The 21,909-nt window shown below is 42.4% G+C and overlaps 1 protein-coding gene across 1 annotated transcript in view; it reads left to right on the top strand.

Annotated features, from left to right (window-relative positions):
• The window catches only part of LOC126195568 (carbonic anhydrase 1-like), a 197,267-nt gene extending 177,968 nt beyond the window's left edge, over positions 1-19,299 (top strand). The window contains exon 5 of the mRNA XM_049934192.1: positions 19,103-19,299. Coding sequence (XP_049790149.1) covers positions 19,103-19,299 — 197 coding nt within the window. The remainder of the gene's footprint in view (positions 1-19,102) is intronic.
• Positions 19,300-21,909: the final 2,610 nt, after the last annotated feature.

The raw sequence follows: 21,909 nt of genomic DNA on the forward strand, positions 1-21,909 counted from the left end.
CAGAGTCACCGGAATAGCCTGCGCTACTGGCTGCTTTGGCTAATGAGATATTGGTTAGCAGAGGAGAATCAAAAGCACTAGGCCGCTTGTATAAATTTAATGCAAAATTATTCCCTAACCAGTTCTGCCTATTTATATTAATCTTTACAGTGAATGGTCATCAAAGCCGGTTTGAGATCTCACAGGGCCACAAGAATGTGAACTGAGATGCCCCAATTGTGCAACACGTACTCATCTTCATAACATAAAGTACTCAGAGAAAATCCCTGAACAAATTCCGAAATTTTTTTCGGTAGAGTTCTTGTTCACCCTGTACAATTTGATACTGACCAGGTGCCAAGGATATTCTTACTTTGCTTCCCCTAACCGAAAAAAGTACGGTCTCTACTGTTCCATATTTTTACCATGATTTGAATTATCGGACAATCAGAAGTAAAAGAGGCTTACCGTTTCATCCCCTGAACTGTACAAAATGTCTGGACAACAGTTACACGCTATTACCGCTCTAGTTACAAAGCAAAATACATTTTATTGTAAAGCTACTTATCTAAACAGCTGCAGAGAACACAATTTCGCAACGTACTCTGTTGGAATACTTCACGCAGTAAAGTAATGCGACTCACTGGTTGGAACAGCATTATGTAATTCGTGATTACTACACAAAGCTGTGAACGTAATCCTAATATTGCGACGTTCAGTGGAAGTGAATGAACACACTGAACGGATTACCATTACAACACGCACGGAAACTTTTCGTAAATACATTAAAACATGGTTCACAGACATACTGTAGAATACAATGTCACCTAATTCAACTTTAACGGAAGGAACGTAAAACAGATTCGCAAAAATAGCACTGCGTGAACTATATTATCACGCTCGGAGTGGCCGTGCGGTTTTAGGCATCATGTCACGGACTGCGCGGTCCCTCCCGCCGGAGGTTCAAGTCCTCCCTCGGACATGGGTGTATGTGTTATTCCTAGCAAACGTTAGTTTAAATAGTGTGCAAATCTAGGGACCGATGACCTAAGCAATTTCGCCCCTTAGGAATTCATACACATTTGTACATTTTTTAACTAAATTATCATTAATCTTAATTCAAATAAACACCTGCGGGACTTGGGAGCCATCCGATACTTAGCAGCCGACGACGTTTTCTCGGTGCATTTCACGACTTTTGGATCAGATTTGGTAACAACGGTCGTAATATTTCACAGAAAAGTAGAGTGGAAAAGAACATGTGAAAACGACCCTCATGTCAGTTTTCATTACGTTAAATGTGGTTTAATAGAGATAATTGTAACGTTCGTAAATACACTAATTTACATCAGTTTTCTATTATTTCCAGTGCTTTAATAATAATGTAACCTCATTTGTACGTAATTCTGAACAACGTGACTGTCTTCAGTTCGAAATGGCTAGCTGTCAGGTTTCATACGAAAAATTCGGGTAGAGTGGTAGTGGGACTGCTGCAAGCGTGAGACATTTGTAGATAACCCATCCCTAATGGTCGTTTGACATTTCCTTTTGTCAGCCATAGTTACAACTGATAAACCCTCTAAATGGGATAGCGCCTAAACTTTCAAGGACAGCCACCTCCTTTATCAGTGTTGGTAACTTAGTTTTGCGAAGACGATAATTTGAAATGCAATTCTACATTTATACGTAGACATTTGTTTAAACAGTACTGAGCAAAAGAATCTCCTGGTGTTAAAGATCGGTACTAGGTGCCAGACAAAACCCATGCGAGCAGCGTCTCACAAGTGGTTCTTTTTTCTCTTGCCGCTGAACTCTTAAGAAGGAAAGAACAAGTCTGATACAGAATCTGTCATGCCTGAGTAGAATTCGCAACGAAGAGCCGTGACGAACTTCACAAAATAAGGCTTGTGCAAAGAAAGTGAATTCTGGAGGCCCTCGTGCACATCGCTTCCTGACACGTTTTCCTTTCCGCCCGTGTTCCGGCCCCCTGTGCCTTCCTCAGGCTCACGTTTTTCCTTCCCCCACCACTCTCGCGGCGCGGAACGCAATGGTGGGAGCTAGAAGGGTCGGTGAGAGGGTGAGAGGAGTAGGGGAGAGGGGTAGCGTCTGGCGCTGCAGCAGCTGCTGCGCTCGGGGCGCGCCACTAAAACAAACTCTCGCAGTTTAAACAGAATCCGGTGCAGGCCGGTATTTAATTTCCTCCCGTACCGTACAGCATGCAGGCGCGTTGCGCGAAGCCCGAGGCGCTTCCGAACAGCACGCGAGCGCACAACACACGCGGTTCAAGGGGAAAAGTCTGTCTGGGGAGAAGTGCGGTGAGGGTGGTGGAAGGGGGGGGGGGTGAGATGTGCGCCAGTCGCTGACTCGGCTCCCCAGACAGTGCGAGCTTCCGGTAGGGCAGCGCCTACCAAGTTGGCAAAACAGAGCGGCCCACCCGGCCAAGGAGCCCCACTGTGCATCTGTACAAGCCTGGCGGCTGCTGCTCTGCTCAGCACTTACACAGGGGCAGGCGATGAATTTGTATGGTGGAATCAGAGTGTGGACGCAATAACAGAGCTCAGTGTGGGCAGCACATAAATTTTACGCCATTACTTAGCTGCTTAGACAGCAATGAAATCCCATCTCTACTGCTTCCTTTATTCCACAGTATCAGTATGCATGCGACAGCATGCGTATTCATATAGTGATCAGCCTGAACATAATGCCTACCTGTCTAATAGCCAGTATCCACCTTCGGTACAGATAACAACGGCGACGCAGCATGATAGCGACAGGGCCTTGGTAGGTGTCTGGAGGAAGTTGGCACCGCATCTGCAGGCACAAGTCACCTAATTCCCACAAATTCCTAATAGGGAGATGGTGAGCTCTGACGCAATATTCAATCACATAGCAGATGTGACCGATCGGGTACAGATGTGTCGGGTTTGGGGACCAGAACATAGGTTGGAATGCGCCATTGTGCTCCTCGAACCACTCCATCACACTCCTGGCATTCTGACATGATGCCACTGCTGTCGCGAAAAAGTGATCGTCACAAAGGTGTACATGTGGTGTGCAATCAGTGTACGATACTCCTTGGCTATGGTGGTGCCTTGCGCAAACTGCACTTAACCCATGGATGCCAACTTGAATGTTCTCCAACATGTAATGGAGCTGCTGCCAGCTTGTCTTCAAGAAGCTGTTCCCCTAACGATGAATTCGTACCCTCTCATCAGCATAATGAAGAAGGTATCAGGGTTCATCAGACCATGAAAACTCTGTCACCGCCAATGTACAGTGCCGATGGTCATGTGCCACCTCACTCATAGCTGCCTATGTCGTGGTGTTAATATCGGCACATGCATGGGTCGTCAGTTGCAGAGGCCCATCGTTAGGAGTGTTCGGTGCACTGCGCCCTGCATTAAAGTTTGATGTTAGTTCTGCAACGCCAACGGCTTCGCGACAGTGGTAACACTGGTTCCCGTCAGAACACCGAAGTTAAGCATTGTCGGGCTGTGCTAGCACTTGGATGGGTGACCATCTGGTCTGCCGAGCGCTGTTAGCAAGCGGGGTGCACTCAGCCCTTGTGAGGCATACTGAGGAGCTACTTGATTGAGATGTAGTGGCTCCAGCCTCGTAAACTGACATACAGCTGGGAGAGCAGTGTGCTGACCATATGCCCCTCCATAACCGCATCCAGTGGCGCCTGTGGGCTGAGGATGACACGGCGGCCAGCCGGTACCATTGGGCCTTCCAAGGCCTGCTTGGACGAAGTTTTAGTTCTGCAACAGTTCGCTGCCTGTCCTACGACTTCCAAAAGGTGTAATGAGAGGTGACTGGTGGGTATACAACTATGACTCTAAAATGCACATTATTATGTTTGTATAGGCATATATATCTATCCATTATTATTATTGTTAAGTTAATGTGTACATGCTTACTTCATTCCCTTATTATTTCCTGTTTACTACTACTGCTACAATGCAATATGTACTCCTCTTTCGTGTAAGCCAGTCTACGCAACTGAGTTATCGCCTTTATCTCCAGTTTCATTTATGACCACAACAACAATAGTATTAACATCTGATGCTTTATTTCCTAATCCCCCTCCATTTCATGTGGGTATTTTAAACCAACTTTATACAGCAAAATCTTCCGTTTTTGTCGTCTTTAGTTCAACTTAGGTGCACCTACCTTCAGTTCTGCTTGTCGTCGCACCTGCTTTCGTGCGTCAGAGAAACAAAATGTTAATACGCGCACAACCTGTGTAGTAGCACACTAAATGCTGTTTTGCACTGGGAAGCAGCAGCTTCCAAACTGCAGTCGCTGTGTTTATGATGTGATAATAAATATTTAAATATGTTTTACACTAACTGGAGACGGGTGGAACCCGTATTTCAATAAATAAAAAACAAAAAAAATGAATAGTGCATCCGATGCGGGGACGTACACCAGCCCTGATCGAATCCGTTAGGCGGAACAACGACGTGGGATCGGCGTGCCGCTCATCCTGGATGTGGTTTTCATGCCGTTTTCCACATCCCACTGGGTGTATACTGGGCTGATTCCCGTGCGCGGAACATACAGAGCACTTTCTCACACTTGAATATAAAATTTAAAAAAATGGCTCTGAGCACTATGGGACTCAACTGCTGAGGTCATTAGTCCCCTAGAACTTAGAACTAGTTAAACCTAACTAACCTAAGGACTTCACAAACATCCATGCCCGAGGCAGGATTCGAACCTGCGACCGTAGCGGCCTTGCGGTTCCAGACTGCAGCGCCTTTAACCGCACGGCCACTTCGGCCGGCTATAAAATTTACTCTATATACAGACAGAATTGGTTCACTACTTCTGTCATGGTGGGTTAATAGGAAATTGATAACCTTAGCTGTTTGGCACACTTAAACACTCAATGAGGCAGAATATTGTAAATCGAAATAATCATCCTTCGTTCACATTTCAGCTTATGCAATTTGTTCATAAAAATGGACAGATGTGCAGGACATCATTTACTTCAATTATTGATCTCTTTCCTGAAAGAATACAGAGATCTGTTTTCAGAACATTCTGCCGTACATTCCATAAATACTTGAAGTACGTCACGCCTTACCGGCAACAGCTCATGATAACATTTCTTTATTGAGTAACCAGTTTCGGTCCAAGAACCTTCAACAGATTCTTTTGGCTAGATTAATGCATGTATAGGCGTTACGATCAGAGACAAAACTAAAATTGGCAGAATTCATCAAGAGAGCGAAATTTAGTAAGCATTATCAACATCCGAAGGTAGCTCCTACATATGCACGGATCAAGGTAGAAGTATCTGGTGACGATCCATGGACCGAAACTGGTTGTTCAATATAATAATTTTTCCAGCAGCTCTTGACGGTAAATCATTACGTTCTTTAAAGCAGGAATCATTAAAATGCTAAAGTAAGAATCGATTCCAATGCGCAATTCTATATTTCTGATGCATGCTGAACTTCATTAATTTCGCTTAAAGCTATGAAGCCGGAAAGGAAAACAAGAATTAGTGTCTAATATTCCATCGAAATAAAACACACAATCAAGTAGCACAAGGAGGTACACTCCTTTCTTTTCAAAGGAAATTTACCGGCTTTCGCATTAATTACTGACAAGGGGAGGCCGCCAATTGTGAAATTCAGATTCGATTCATACTGCGCATAATAAAAGCTCATGGCCAGAGGTGTAATGTGGCAAAGCACCAAGATGCACTTCTCAGCCGTTGTCGAGAAAATCGACAGTTAAAAGAAACCGTTGCGGTGAAATACTGTCTACGATTAATAATTTTCTACAGCGTCGTGTCGCAGCGGTAAGCGCTCGGGTTCGTAATCCGAAGGTCGCCGGATCGAATCTCGCGCTATCCAATTTTTTTATTATTATTAGTTTTTATATATATATATATATATATATATATATATATATATATATATATATATATATATATATATATATATATATATATATATGAATTGCTTATGCATGTTGGTGAAGGCGGATCGCTCTCCAATTCTACCGCCTCCATTTTTCCGTTTTTTTTTTAACAGGGTGTACCAAAGCTCTCCCGTCCGCACTGATTTTCGTCGATGTTATAAGTTGCGCTAGGGACCGCATCTACCTTCTTTCGAAGTTAGCAGGCAACTACGCTGTTATGCGGTGGCTCGTTTCGGCCCATTCAACATCTGTCCTTCAAGTGTAACGAGCGAGTAACGGAGTTTATATTTCATACCTGCCACAGCAAATTTGTGTTCGTGGGGTCTCTATTGTAATTCGAACGCTTGACTTACGCTATACATATTCGTTTCGGAATATCGTTTCTACGTCTTTCGTTAACTAGACGTGGTTAACATTATGAAGACAATTAATAACATTTGTGAAATACAACTTTGTTTGCAGAAAACATAATGATGTTCGAAGTCGCCAGTTTTTCCACGACAACCGACTTTCAACAACTTATTATATGCATAATTGCCGGGAATTAATTATATATATATATATATATATATATATATATATATATATATATATATATATATATTTGAATTACAAAAAACAAATACTAAAAAAAGGTTGCATGGCGCGAGATTTGGCGATCTTCAGATTACGAACCCGAGCGCTTACCGCTGCGCCACGACGCTGTAGAAAATTATTAATCGTAGACAGTATTTCACCGCAACGGTTTCTTTTAACTGTCGGTTTTCTCGACAACGGCTGAGAAGTACATCTTGGTGCTTTGCCACATTACACCTCTGGCCATGAGCTTTTATTATGCGCAGTATGAATCGAATCTGAATTTCACAATTGGCGGCCTCCCCTTGTTAGAGGAAACCGGAGGAAATGAAAATCTGGATGGACTGGATGGACGTCCATCCTTCAGAATTCTAGAAAACCGAACCACCACCAGCTCCTAATATCTGCTTCCGAGTCTGGAGCATTTTCGTGTCTCTGCCGTATTTATAACTACGCAACAACACTTAGTATGCATCTCCACGAAAAAATAAAATAAAAAGTTACGTGATTAGTTACTTAGTTTGTTTTTCAGGTGCTACGTATTGGCATCAAACAGTTTAAGAAGCATAACCTAAATGGGTCCTCTCCAGTTTTATCACAGGGCTCTGTTACTTTGTTCTGTGTACGCTAACAACGTGCTACCGGACTGTGGCGTGGTCATTTCTATGTGTTCAAAACTGCACACATGTTCCTGCAAAAAAAAAATTGTAACTGCAGTTAATCGTTTATTAGGGGTGCCAATTAAAACTTCGTTATCTTACCTCCTATTCTGTCTGGAAATTCCATGAAATACAATCTTTTCCATCGTTCGCGATGGTTTTTTCAGTCTCATGTAGCCGTAATTTTATGTTGCTTGATTTAGTGAAATATATTTTGATGCCATGAGGTAATCGTTTCAGTAAGTTGTAAAATATGTATCATGTCAATTGTTTTGTGCTGTCTCATATTTTTGTAACTTTTTGCCACTAAAAGTTTTATTGTATTTTTTAAAATTTCCAATTTTTAACGTTATTTGTTTTTTATTAGCTGTTCTTGCACTTTATGTGTGAGCTACTGTTTGTGATATATGTTATACGTTAATATTCAATCTTTACACTGATAAGATTTTATATCTTTCATCTTTAGATTTTTATCAGTCACTGTTCTAATGGAATATACAGTATTATGACTTAGTTATTAGAATCCAGATACAATATTATTGATCCTGGCTTACTGTCTGAGTTTATTCATTATAGTATGACCCTATTTAGCAACTCTGTTGCCTAATTTTAGCCAAAAGAGAATGAAAGAGTATGAAACGATTTTTAGCCATAATGCAATCTCGTCCACAGACAAACTAGTTCTCTTGATTCACTCGGGCAGGTTTTATTCGTTTGCGCCATAGCAGTGTATAATTTTATACTTTTTGATTTTTAAAAGTTTGTTTACTCTTGTTTACTATGACCTATTTGCACAGAAATTTTACCTAAATTTTTAAGCAAGATCTGTTATACCGCATCACTGTCTGTCATGTTTCTTTGTGATTATAACTGGAAACCTACTAGCGCTTACATGCGCTATCTGCTGAAGGCTGCGTATAATAGCGCATACTTCTTGTACGTTTTTTGTCCTGTACTATCTGCACAGCCAGGAGCATGAGCAACTGCATCTCCTACGTATTTAGTGTGTGTTACATCTTGGTAGGCATGATCGCGTTTTAGTGGATCTAGACGGCGTCCCATATCTGACAAGTTAGTGTGCTGCCTATTCAAAAATGGTTCAAATGGCTCTGAGCACTATGGGACTTAACTTCTGAGGTCATCAGTCCCCTAGAACTTAGAACTAGTCAAACCTAACTAACCTAAGGACATCACACACATCCATGCCCGAGGCAGGATTCGAACCTACGACCGTAGCGGTCTCGCGGGTCCAGACTGTAGCGTCTAGAACCGTTCGGCCACACAGACCGGCGCTGCCTATTCTTCCAGGTATACGTACTTCTTGTTAGAAGTAGCCGATTAGTTGCTTTTAAATACTTCTCGGCTATTCTCTTGGTTATAGAACACAGCGCGATGCCTTTAAAAAACAAAACTTAGCAAGGGCAACTACCTGCTGGGGCTTTCATGTATTTTAGGTGCGATTTTCCGCTTATTTCACGTCTTCTGTATCAGTAACATTTTTTATATATGTTTCAACTTTGTTCAGTATGTCTTGGGATATAAGTGGATAAGATTGTTTACTGGCTACTGAACATTTTATCTGCCATATTGCGGTATATCTTACTGTCGTCTTATCACCGCGCAATAGTTTTACAAATTCTGTCCACAGAGGATTCCTGCTGGGACATTTCTACGTGCGGCATCCTATTGTGCTTAACCTCTCAATAGTCCAAGTTTGCTGAATCGGGGTCACATCATTTGATCGAAAGGCAGAATTTTTTCTTGTAGGCCAATTGAAGATGCCTAAACAGGTCATTGGAGGGTAAATGAAATAAAAACATCCGGTTTTCAATCAAGACTGTTTGTTCTTTCATACTGCTTTAATTGACGCCTCAGAGAGCGCTGTGATTATTTTTTAGTATTTTCCAAATTTTATTTCACATTGTTGACTTCGGGATATCTTGCCCTTTGATCAGTCGTCTCTGGAACACAAGTAGATCGAACGAAACAAGATATGACGCAGTATCACTGTACAGGGTATAGGCGTATATCTCCGACGTCAGTCTGTTGTACGACTTCGGAATACGTTTATGCTTGCGTGTTATGCGATTTCTGCAGACTGGATATCTCCTCTCTAGGAATCAACTGGACTTCCGAAATCTATGATAGCTTGAAACCATACTCTCTCAGTTCATCCACGAGACACGGACAACATTTTATTTCGGTGCCCATACTGATGCCGTGTTTCTTGACTCCTGGAAAACGTTCGATACTATACCACACTGCCACCTAATGAAGAAAATATTACTTTGGTGCATTAAGTTCATAGCGTTCTAGTTTTCGATATCAGAAATCCGTTTACTGTAGGTTTATTTACCGATTGTCAGTTTTTATTTGCAATTTACTGTTGCTATTTGAGTTTACATATTGCCATTTCGCCATTGGGAGATACTTTATGGAGTTGTGGAAACTAGACAATGGAGTACCAAGTGGAGAATTCGGAACATTTCCGACATAATCTTCTGTTTGAGTTCAGTACACGATTTGCAGTGGTGGAGGAAGCCACAAACATTTTCGCCTCGTTTTAACTAGGATTAGTTACTCTCCGCATTCAGGAAGACCTTCGGGGCTTGAGGAAGGTCGTTTAAGTGCTTTCATCCACAATGATCAATGTCAGCGTAATCGAGAACGAACAAATATGATAAACTGTGATCATTCCGGCATCGAACTTAATTTGTATGAAACGGGTAAGGTTCAAAAATCGGGTGTTTAGTTGCTGCGTGCTCTAAGCCAAAACACAAAAATCTGTGGGTGGCCTTATGTGCATCTCTGCTAGTTAGCTGTCAATTGTCTCTTAAACGACACTGAACATTCCTATCCTGTACCGTTACTGGTGAGGGGAAATGGTGTCTTTATGCTAACATAAGGAAAAGAAAGGAATGGTTCAAATGGCTCTGAGCACTATGGGACTTAACATCTATGGTCATCAGACCCCTAGAACTTAGAACTACTTAAACCTAACTAACCTAAGGACAGCACACAGCACCCAGCCATCACGAGGCAGAGAAAATCCCTGACCCCACCGGGAATCGAACCCGGGAACCCGGGCGTGGGAAGCGAGAACGCTACCGCACGATCACGAGATGCGGGCAAGAAAGGAATGGCTGAGCACAAATAAAGCATGAAGTCTCCGCACAAAGACCTGCGCACATCCGCAATAGTTAATGTTCTGCATCTCCTGGAACAGCGCCGGTGTGGTGTACTACGAATTACTTCCCCTAGTTTTAGCCATCGCTGCCGACGTTTATCGTCGACAAATGAGACGTCTTGCAGACGCAGTCCAAGAATAACGACCAGGAAGACTGCGTCAAGAGGTGTTACTCCACGTTAACACGGCCCGCATTCTGCTAGGCTGACAAAAAACACTATACAGGAGCTAGGTTGGAAAGTCATACCGCACCCACCTGATTTTGCGCCCTCAGATTTTCACTTTTGCACCCTCTATCGAACAACATTCGAGGAACTTCCTTCCCGGATGAAAATGCGCTCCGAACACGGGTCCACGACTTCTTCGCCTCAAAACCACAAGAATCGAAAAGTTACCCGAGCGTTGGCAGACTTTTGTAAACAGTTAAAAAGAATATATTATTTATGACTGAAGCCTGTTTTATGTGTATGTGTTGCGATTACTTAGCTTATGGAAAAAGCTAGTACAACAAACACACCACAGCCTGTCATTCCCAACGGAGAGAAATTTCCAGACGAACAGCTAATTTTACCTGTTCATCAATGGAGTGTCGTAGAACCACATCCTTTCGCAGGACATGTAGATGACCTAACGAGTAAGGTCAGAAGCTCCATGACACTTTTTGTGGCTGACGCTTCTGAGTACAAAAAAATAGCAACGTTAGCAAATTGTACCAGAATGCAGGAAGACCTGAAGAAGTTCGAAAATTTGTGCAATAATTGACAGTTGAAAAAAAAAGAAGAAACAAAAGAAGGCTGATACTAGTACTTGAGTATTCTCGTCAATGTGGGACTATAGGATGGATATAGAGAAGAAGTAGGAAAGGGCCGTGTCTTTCGTGAAGGTTTCAATTGGCTAGCGCGAAAGCGCCACGGACGTGGACAGCCTGGCCAGCGGCAACCGCCACAAGAGAGGCGTCCTCCATTATGATGTTGTTTGTTGTTAAACTTTCGAGAGCCAACTCGTCTAGAAGAGCCAGCCAGACACAATCAATACCTTCACTGCACACTAACGACTGTGATGTTACTGGTGAGACGGTCACTACAGTAGAGATACTAAACATTTACCGAAATTCCCTCACCCAAGACGACGAAGTAAAAATTTCAGAATATGATTCGAAAAAAATGCCTAGTTGAGTAACTGAAAAGTAGGTACTATCGGTGTAGCAAAGCTTAATCTTAAATTCAAGTCATCTGGTCCAGCTTCTGTACCAACCACGTTTCCTTTTAGAGTATGCTAATACAATAGCTTCATCATTAGCAACTACGTGCAACAGCTCGTTCGTCCGAAGATCCATAAAGATCCCTAAAGATTGGCAAGCTGCTCAAGTCACACCAACAAGCAGGAAAAAAAGATAGGAGTAATCCACTGAATTACAGACACATACCGCTAATGTCGATATGCAGTAGGAATCTGGAACATGTACTGTGTTTGTGTATTTTGACTACCTCGAAGAAAACGATTTATTGACAAACACCAAACATGGATACAGAAAATATCGTTCTTGTGCAACATAACTAAATCTTTATCCTAACGAAGTAGTGAGTGTTATCGCTACTGGATGTCAGATACCATATATTTAGATCACCAGAATGTAGTTACACGATAAATCACACAAATATAAACACTGTAAATTCAACTTAATACTGAGGAATTACCATTACGAATAACTTAAATTGGAACTATCACACAGATAATGTTGCAGGGGAAGCAAAACAACCATTCTGATTTATTGGGAGGACATTTAAAACATGCATCAGGTCTCCTAAAGACATTGCTTACGCAAGGCTTGTCCACCCTCCTCTGGAATATTTCTGTCTGGTGACTGATCTGCGTTAGATAGGATTGCGTGACAAATTCGGAAAGTCCAAAGAAGTGCAATTTGTTTCTTATGATGACAAAGTAAGGGAGAGAGTGTCACAAATATGATACACTAACTGCTCTGATAGTCATTAAAACAAAGTATTTTTCTTTGCGCCAGAACGTTTTTATGAAAGTTCAGTCAGCAACTTTCCCTCAGAGTGCCTGGCACTTAACTGCGGGTTGCTGAGTAATCATGTGGATGTAGATGTATACTGCTTCCTCCTATGTACACTTCGAGAAGATACCATGAAGGTAAAACGGGAGAGATTCTAGCTGACACAGAGGATTACCAACCATTGTTCTTCCTGCGAACCATTCCCGACTGGGACAGCATAGGGGGCAAGTGACAGTGCCAACCTAAGTACCCTCCGCCCCACGCCATAAAGTGCCGCCCTACACAATAAAGTGGCTTGAGGAGGGTAGATGTCGGTTTAGGTATAGATGTGGTTTGAGAATGGTGTATTAGATCAATAGATAGGTTTCCATAATAGGTATACACTGTATGATCCAAAGTATCTGGACACTGCCAACAACATACGTTTATCATATTAGGTGCATTGTGCTGCCACTTACTGCCAGGTATCCCATATCAGCGACCTCAGTAGTCATTAAACATCGTGAGAGAACACAATGGGGTGCTCCGCGAAACTCACGGACTTAGAACGTGGTCAGGTGATTGGGCGTCACTACGTGGTCAAGTGATTGGGTGTCACTAGGTGATTGGGTGTCACTTGTATCATACATCTGTACGCGAGATTTCCACACTCTTAAACATACCTAGGTCCACTGTTTGCGATGTGATCGTGAAGTGGAAACATGTAGGGACACGTACAGCATAAAAGCTACAGGCCGACCTCGTCTGTCGACCGACAGACACCGCCGACATTTGAAGAGGGTCTAATGGTGTTATAGACTGACATCTGTCCCATACCATCACACAGGAATTCCAAGCTGCATCAAAATCCACTGCAAGTACTGTGACAGTTAAGCGGAAGTTCAGAAAACTTGGATTTTACGGTCGAGCGGCTGCTCTTAAGCCACACATCACGACGGTAAATGCCAAACGATGCCTCGCTTGGTGCAAGGATCGTAAACATTGGACGATTGAACAGTGGAAAACGTTGTGTGGAGTGTCGATTCACAGTACACAATGTGGCGGTCCGATGGCTGTGTGTGGGTATGGCGAATGGTAAAATTCGGAGTCCGTGGTATTATGGTGTGGTCGTATTTTTCATGGAGGGGGCTTGCTCCCCTTGTTGTTTTGCGTGGTACTGTCACAGCAGAGGCCTACATTGATGTTTTAAGCACCTTCTGGCTTCCCATTGTTGAAGAGCAATTTGGGAATGGCGATTGCATCTTACAACACGATCGATCAACTGTTCATAATGCACGGCCTGTGGCGGATTGGTTAACGACAATAACATCCCTGTAATGGACTGGCCTGCATAGAGTCCTGACCTGAATCTTGTAGAACTCCTTTGGGATATTTTGGAACACCAACTTCGGGCCAGGCCTCACCGACCGACATCGATACCTCTCCTCAGTGCAGCACTCCGTGAAGAATGGACTGCAATTCCCCAAGAAACATTCCAGGACATGATTGAACGTATGCCTGCGAGAGTGGTAGCTGTCATCAAGGCTAAGGGTAGGCCAACACTATATTGAATTCCAGCATTACCGGTAGAGGGCTCCACGAACTTGTAGGTCATTTTCAGCCTGGTGTTCGGATACTTTTGATCATATAGTGTATCTTACTTTAACTGACGAATTTTAGTTTCATGTCACATCTGCTAAGCGAGATATTTCTAAACTTACCAGCGGAAAGATGTTCCTATTGGAGCACAGAAACAGCGAGTATGTTCCAGTTTATTTAAAAGACTCTAACAGAAAAGTGGGGTACCAGATGCCTCATCCAGACAGTGTGTTTTTAATTGTGACTGTGCTTCACAACTTTAAGAAGACACTCTCTCATATCTCATTTTGTTTGTATGGCACCACCAGCTCAAGGAAATTTCATCATTTGTGAAGCAAATGCAGACCATAATATTAGTGAAAAAATGTTTACTTTTTGTCTTCCGGTATTTACGAATACAATCGAAAATATAACAACAAAAACTCCAAAATATTTTACTACTGTTTGAGGAGTACGTTTCCATTGCGACTCGGTACAAGACAGTACCCTGCTTATGGGCGTGTATATTTATCGTAGCATATTCTCTTAGAACTACACTTATTACGAAAATTGTTCCCAAAAATTTCTTTGTAAAAGCTGTATCATTTCTCATAAGTTATTGCTAAACGGTTATACGGAATACCCGAACCGAGCAAACTAGCATCGGCAACACGGAACTGATAGCCGCAGTTCAATTAAACTCTTATTCTCAATGGAAACAGATGCAAAGTATTGTAACGTATGTAGAATTTAACCTGTAAAGCAGTGAAATGAGGAAGGGCCGTAGTTGATGAGGAAACGAAGATGACCATACCACTCATCCGAAACACACTCTGTCGCTCATCCCTTCCCCATCCTCTCTCTCTCTCTCTCTCTCTCTCTCTCTCTCTCTCTCTCACACACACACACACACACACGAACGCACATACACACACACATCCACTGAGGCAGACGTAGATCATAGACTTAATAGTACTTCCAGAGTCCTATTTGTGTTACCTTTATTTCCTATTGTCTTAATAGCCTACCATTTCGTTGGTTTAAATTAAAACTGTAGTTCATTTGGTATTCATTTAAAAACTTCATTCGCCGTTTCGATGGAAGTTGTTTAAGACAGAATTGCGTAACTACTCCGAGATATGCAGTCACTTCACTTTACCACGAAGAACATTTTCGGATCAATAATTTATCACGCTGCCATCTTCCTGGATACTTTAATAACTCCAAACTTTTCATCCCGTATTGTTAGCTAACCTTGATACTGATTTCCTAGATTTAGTTCTAGCCATTACAAATAAAATGTAACTTTTGATTTTTCACGTCGTTTACCTTTTTTTTAATATATGAATGTGGCGTCATATAAATCCTAGTATTTAACGCTCATCGACCATTGTTACTACTGACCGTTATTCGTCTAATCGTCTAATAAAATCGTTTGATTACTTTGTCCTGCTAATTTTGTCTTTCCAAAGACGTCTTCACCGCAAATAAATAGGAAGTTGTACATAATTTACCTATAAAAACATTATGGCATGTGCCCCTGAATTTTTGTCCTGTCCATGCCGAACGTAGTACGCACATCTGTGTTCTTCCTGCCCATTTGTACATACAGACGGCTCATAACTTTTCAAATAGTGCAGGTAGCTTCTCTGCAGGCCTCAGCCCATTTTGTCATCTCATTACCTCAACATCGAAAGGATGTTAAAATCTAATCTTCCTTCTACCAACCTTTTGAGACGTTTTATTACGCTGATGAAAACTTCATTATCCTGGTAGTTACGTGGCTGGTTTTGTTTCGGGGAGTGGTTTCGGTTGTTTGACCATATCAGTTCTTCCTGTACTCATTTATTTTGCATGCGACCGGAAAGGTGGAAAGATATTCACTATCTTTGCGTGCTAAATCGGTTTCTTCTTCACTAGTGCCCTCAGTACATCTCGCCCCACTGTGATATACCCATCGTCATTCCATAACTGTATCATCAGATCGGATACGTCCACCATTTTGTCCGTACCTTTGCTTAATACTAAATCTTCCTAAATCTCCCCCTTTATAATAGCCATACGCCTGTGTCACAAATTAGCCGGTAACATGAGTCTTATCCAAAATCATTATGCATTCAAAACGAGATTAAAGGTTTATCTTTTAGCCTCGGCTTCGCTCCGGTATATCGCATCTGTTTTCTTTCTGTCCAAAAGAGAGGCCGTATCTTAGTCAACATTGCAAACTATTCTTTTGTCATCTCTCTATTTCTGCTTTTCTTTTCGAGTATCACCTGAAAACCTTATTTTGTTCCTTGCTGTCCCTCTGAACAGTCAAATCCTTATCCACATTTATTTTTTCTGAACTCCTGTCATACGATTCTGTAAGATGTCACCACTCATATTCGACAAGAATATACTGAGGAAATTGCTTTATGTTTATCTTTTCTCTGTGGTTTTTCATACGTAATTCTGTCCTCTTAGATACACCACTTCACGCTTGTCAGTTAAAGCTCTGAATATAGTTCTGTAGTGTATAATGTTGTTTGTAATGCCCATTTCGCGATAAACTCTTACAGTTTCAAGTAACCAGTTGTTTTCATCTTGCATTGAGATGGTCAGTCTACTACCGTTCATTCCAAGAAAGCGCCATAATATTTCAACCATCTTTTCCTGAAAGTGCAGGAGATTTTCTACAAATTTTAAAATAACTCGTCAGTATTCCATCTGATTCAGATTACCTCAACACGAACCGGACTACAAATTTTACTTTGTTCTTTCCTATTTTCTTTTTCTATGCTCTTAGTTACTGACTTCTCCTAGATCATTACAGTCTTTGATGCATGTAATGCTTCAGGTGTGACCACTGTGACATACTAAATTAATTTTTCGTTCCGAGATATTGATTTTTTGTTGTACCTATTCCTTGCAAATCAATAAGCTTTTTGTAATTTAAAAATTTGTAACTGCAGGATTTGATCGAAAGGTTTTGAAAATTTCTCCTACCTATTTAAATTAGGAGAATTGAGATATTTTTGAAAAAGATGAAAGCATGTATTGCCGATCTAGGTATCGAAAAGAACCTTCCATGTATTTGGTTTTAAAAATTAATTTCCAGTTTACTTTTAGCTGATATTTCATGGAGCTCTTCAAGCTAGTTAATCGCCAATCCTATTCTCTGTTCTTTGAAAGGAATTGTACATATACTGCATAAGCTAAACATCGTATATGAATTTTAGTTTCACATAGTCAGCCAATTGTTATTCCTTTTTTCCCAAGTCAATATTATTTTTCTAGGAAAAGAGTGAATTATAAATAGGTAGTCCTTCTTCCTGCCGGATCCCTGTTTTTATATCAAAAGGTTCAGGCATTCCTCAGTGAAATTTTAGATTCTGAGCAGCTCTCAGTAAATGTTTGCTTGATTATCTGTTTTGTCTTTCTTTCTACTTTAAACTCTTCTGATATATTTAACAGTACACATCAATCTACTGAATTATACGCTGTTTTGAAAACTATAGCGGCGACCACCGTTCGTCTGCCCTTGCGCATTCTAAAACCGTCTTGAGACTGAGAATCGGTTCATCATAAAACGTACCTTTGCTGAAACTCCTTTGAGATTCTTCAGTTAAATGGGCTATTAGTGCTCAACTTCTTTAAGTATGGCTTCTGAAAAAAAAAATGTAGGTAACTGGCAGCAAGGAAATAACTCTGTAGTTATTTCGGACTGTTTTATCATCTTTCTTGTGTAATGGATGAGTTATGAGTCACTGTCATAATTTAGGGATTGATTACTGTAGCCAAATTATGTTGTTATACAGAGAATTCCAGGTTGAGTTGTCATTATTAAGGGATATGACAGGCACCATCATTCGAAACAAAAAATTCTATTAAACATGGACTCCAGGATGAATACCGTAAGAACTATAAGGACTTCTCCGTCTTCGGTACTGTGAAACAAATGTCTTTTGCTGCGAGCCCTTTGCCATCCTCGTTTTTGGAGGTCGTAGTATGGACCAAAACAAGAAAAAAGTTGTCTACTAAACTTGGGCTCTAAAACGCATGCTTTAAGAGCTATGAGTACTTGTTCTGTAGTAAAGACGTGCTTCAACAGCAGTGAAGGATCCTTCAGGTGTGCATCTTAGAGCCCATATTTACTAGACCTTTTGCTTCATTCCTGTCGTTTCTGTGAATACTGACCATTCCTCCTGGGAGACACTGTATACTGTCCATGTGCGAGTGGCGTTCAGTATGTAATGAAACATATTTGTTTTGTTCAGCCGGTATAGCTTGAAAAAAACATCGGAATTCGTTGTGGAACTTCGTGGGATATTAATGCTTCAGGCTCTATAGTTTCATGAAGTTCCGATAGGCGGCGCCGTTTTACGTAACCTTATATGCAGAGAGCTGTCATTGAGTTAGTTTGATTGGAAAATCAGGATATGACATATATTCATAGGGCCTTGCAGAATGTCTGCGGGGACGTGGTAGTGAAGAAAATCACACTGAGCCCTAGGACGAGAAGCCTGTTATCAACACAAAAAGATCGCGCAAAGCTGTCCTATAACCCTCGTACCGGCCGGCCGCACACAGCTGTGATTCTTGCAGTGTTGGAACGTGCGGACACTCTCATTGGAGGTGATCGACGGGTCACAATCAAACAGCTCGCTGCTTCACTGAAAGTCTCTGTTGGTAGTTCTGACTCACTTGTTCCGCAGTTGGGGTACTGAAAGATGTGTGGCCGTTGGGTTGCCCACCGCCTAACGGAAAACTATAAACAGAATCTGTTAGGTCCAATGAAGGACCCGTTCCACGGGAAGCAGTACGTGGATGACGGGGAGGTTACTGATGCAGTAACAAGCTGGCTCCGACGTCGAAAAGTAGAGTTGCACCACGCGTGTATACAGTCCCTCTTAGCAAGGTGGCTTAAGGCCGTCGTGTTGAACGGAGATTGTTTTGAAGAACAGTCACAGCCAAAAGAGTGGATAATCGTATGGTGTAATTGAGTCCTGAAAAAAATCAACATTGTCTTATAAAAGAAACGTGTTACATTACTTCTTGAACGCCCCGTGTAATGTACGAATAGCAATGTTTAGCTAGGATATTTTGTAAGTATATTAGATCCCTGGGAGCTTCTTGGTGTTACAGAGTGCGTTTTCGTCTGAGTATTCAAGTTGTTACGTGGCGTGTAATGGCGCGACAACTGCCGGGCAGGTGTCGGAGTTCCGCCGCCTGTTGGACTGCAAATGGTGCCCTCTGGTGAGGAACACGCGGCCCGTCCAGCGGATGCACGGCCGCCCGGTCTGCTGCTACTGCGACTGACCGAGTGGAGCCGGCCGACCGCCTCACTTGCTGCCAGCTGGAAAACAAAGTGCCCGCCTCTTGCTGACACCACTCCTCCTCACAACTAGAGCTCTCTTCTTGTATCTTAGCTTCAAGTAACTATGAAATAAAGTCCCACTGGGGCTATCTGCATTTGCGATCCTCTTCATCGTCATCATTGATCCCAATTATGGTCGAAGGAAGGCAATGGCAAACTACCTCCATTAGGCCCTTGCCCAGTAGGCGGTGCGGGTCTCCCGCATCGTCTCCTACGCTCCTCGGAGTATGCGACATCATCATCATCATCATCATCATCAGTCTCCAAATACGAGTTTTGTTAACCACTTTACAGACACTCCACGTTTCATACATCATGTTCCACTAACTAGAGTTACGTGCCACAGTATCTAGAGGTAACAGATTAGCCGTGCACGCGAGGGTTATCGTTGGAAATGAATTACGGTTGGCCAGTTTCTATGCACTACACCTGCCAGGTTGGCCGAGCGCGCTAACGCGCTGCTCCCTGGACTCGGGTAGGCGCGCCGGCCCCGGATCGAATCCGCCCGGCGGATTAACGACAAGGGCCGGAGTGCCGGTCAGCCTGGATGTGGTTTTAGGCGATTTTCCACATCCCCCTAGGTGAATACCGGGCTGGTCCCCACGTCCCGCCTCAGTTACACGGCTCGCAGACATATGAACACTTTCGCACTATTCCATGGATTACACTAGTCGCAGACAGTTGGGGTATTCTAATTCCTTCCTGGGGTGTACGGGGTTGCGGCAGGAAGGGCATCCGGCAACCCCTTCAACTAACATTGCCAAATCCAATTAACCATGCCCACCCTGCGTACCGGCGGGAAAACCTGCAGAAGCGAAAGGAAGAAAGAAGAAAGTTTCTATGCACTACGTGCGTGATAACACGGTGTCTGGTGGTAACAGGTTAGCCGTTCTCGCGAGAGTTGTAGTTTGGAAATTAATTATTTGGCCCCTCCCGTAATGTTCTCCATAGGCACTCACCTCGCAAGTAGTAAATATGTCCCTCTACTTGCAGTGGATGCAGCTGGTCGTCCTTTCGTTTAGACGAGGTGCTGTAACGGTGAGAATCGTAGGTAAGTCCTTTGCTACTTTTCAATACAGAACACACTGCTATTGTTCCAAGGGATGATAAATCCGTCAAGAGCGCTAGGAGAGTGTTTCTGCTAGAAAGAGCAGATAAGCAGCTGTTAGTTTCTCACTTAGATAATTAAATGACATCATTTAGTTCCGGTATGATAGACGTAGAGGAATAATGGGCGAAGTTTAAACAGATTGTAAAACCTTCTCTGGAAAATTATGTCCTAATAAGTGGGTTTAGGATAGAAAGAATCTACTGTGCTTCAACAACAAAATTCGGAAAATGCTCAGGAAGCAAAGGCTGTTGTATTTTCTGTTCAAAAGGGAACGCGAAAATTAAGACAGGTAAAGGTTAGTAGAGACGCGTGCATTTGTGAAAAGATCTCTGTGCAAAGCATACGACAACTACCACCGTCATACCTTACCATAAGGTCTGGCCGAGAACCCCAGAAAATTCTGGTCCCGTGTAAAATCGCTAAGTCGGTCTGAAGCTTCCATCCAATCACTTGTTGATCAGTCTCGTGTGGCAGCAGAAGACAGTAAACGAAAGCCGGAGTTTTAAATTTCGCGTTTAAGAAATCGTTTACGCAGGAGAATAGTACAAACATACTGTCGATTTACGATCGGGCAGAGTTCCTTATGGACGACATAGTAATAAGCATCCGTGTCGTAGACAAACAACTGAAAAAGTAGAAAACAAATAAGTAGCCAGGTCCTGATGGAATCCCAGTTGGGTTTTACAGAGAATGCTTTATGACATTGGCCCCTTACTTAGCTTGCAGTTATCGCGAATCTCTAGCCCAGCGATAAGCCTCAAGCGACTGGAAAAAAGTGCTGACGGCCCCTGTATATAAGAAGAGTTACAAAAAAAAAAAAAAAATACCGCAATATTTTGTAATTTCCTTGACATCGAAAATGTTATGTCTACGAATCAGCACAGTTTTAGAAAGCATCGCTCGTGCGAAACTCAGCTTTCCATTTTCTCATATGATATTCTGCGAATCTGGATGAATGGCAACAAGCAGATTCCATACGTCTAGTTTTCCGGAAACTATTTAACGTGGTTCCTCACTGTATACTGTGAACGGAGGTACGAGCATATGGAATATGTTACCTGATATGTGAGTGGCTAGAAGACTTCTTAATTAACAGAACCCAGTACATTGTCCTCCACGGTGAGTGACCATGGTGCGGCCAGGAGTGCCCCAGGAAACTGTGACAGCATCTCTATTTTCTGTAAACACATAAACGACCTAGCCGACAGGGCGGGCAGCTATCTGTGGTTGTTTGCTGTTGATGCTGTGCTGTATGGGAAGGCTTCGAAGTTGGGGGACTTTAGGAGGATACAGGATGACTTAGACAAAATTTCTAGTTGCAGTGACGAATGGCAGCCAGCTTTAAATGTACGAAAATGTAAGTTAATGCGGATGCTTAGGAAAAACAAACCCGATATGTTAGGATACAGCATTAGTAATGTCCTGGTTGGCACAGTCACGTCGTTTATATATCTGGGCGTAGTGTTGCTAAGCGATACTGGCTTGAACGAGAATGTGATGATTGTGGTAGGAAAGGTGAATAGTCGACTT

This window comes from Schistocerca nitens, chromosome 7 (assembly GCF_023898315.1).
Source record: "Schistocerca nitens isolate TAMUIC-IGC-003100 chromosome 7, iqSchNite1.1, whole genome shotgun sequence".
In the NCBI taxonomy this organism is placed as follows: Eukaryota; Metazoa; Arthropoda; class Insecta; order Orthoptera; family Acrididae; genus Schistocerca; species Schistocerca nitens.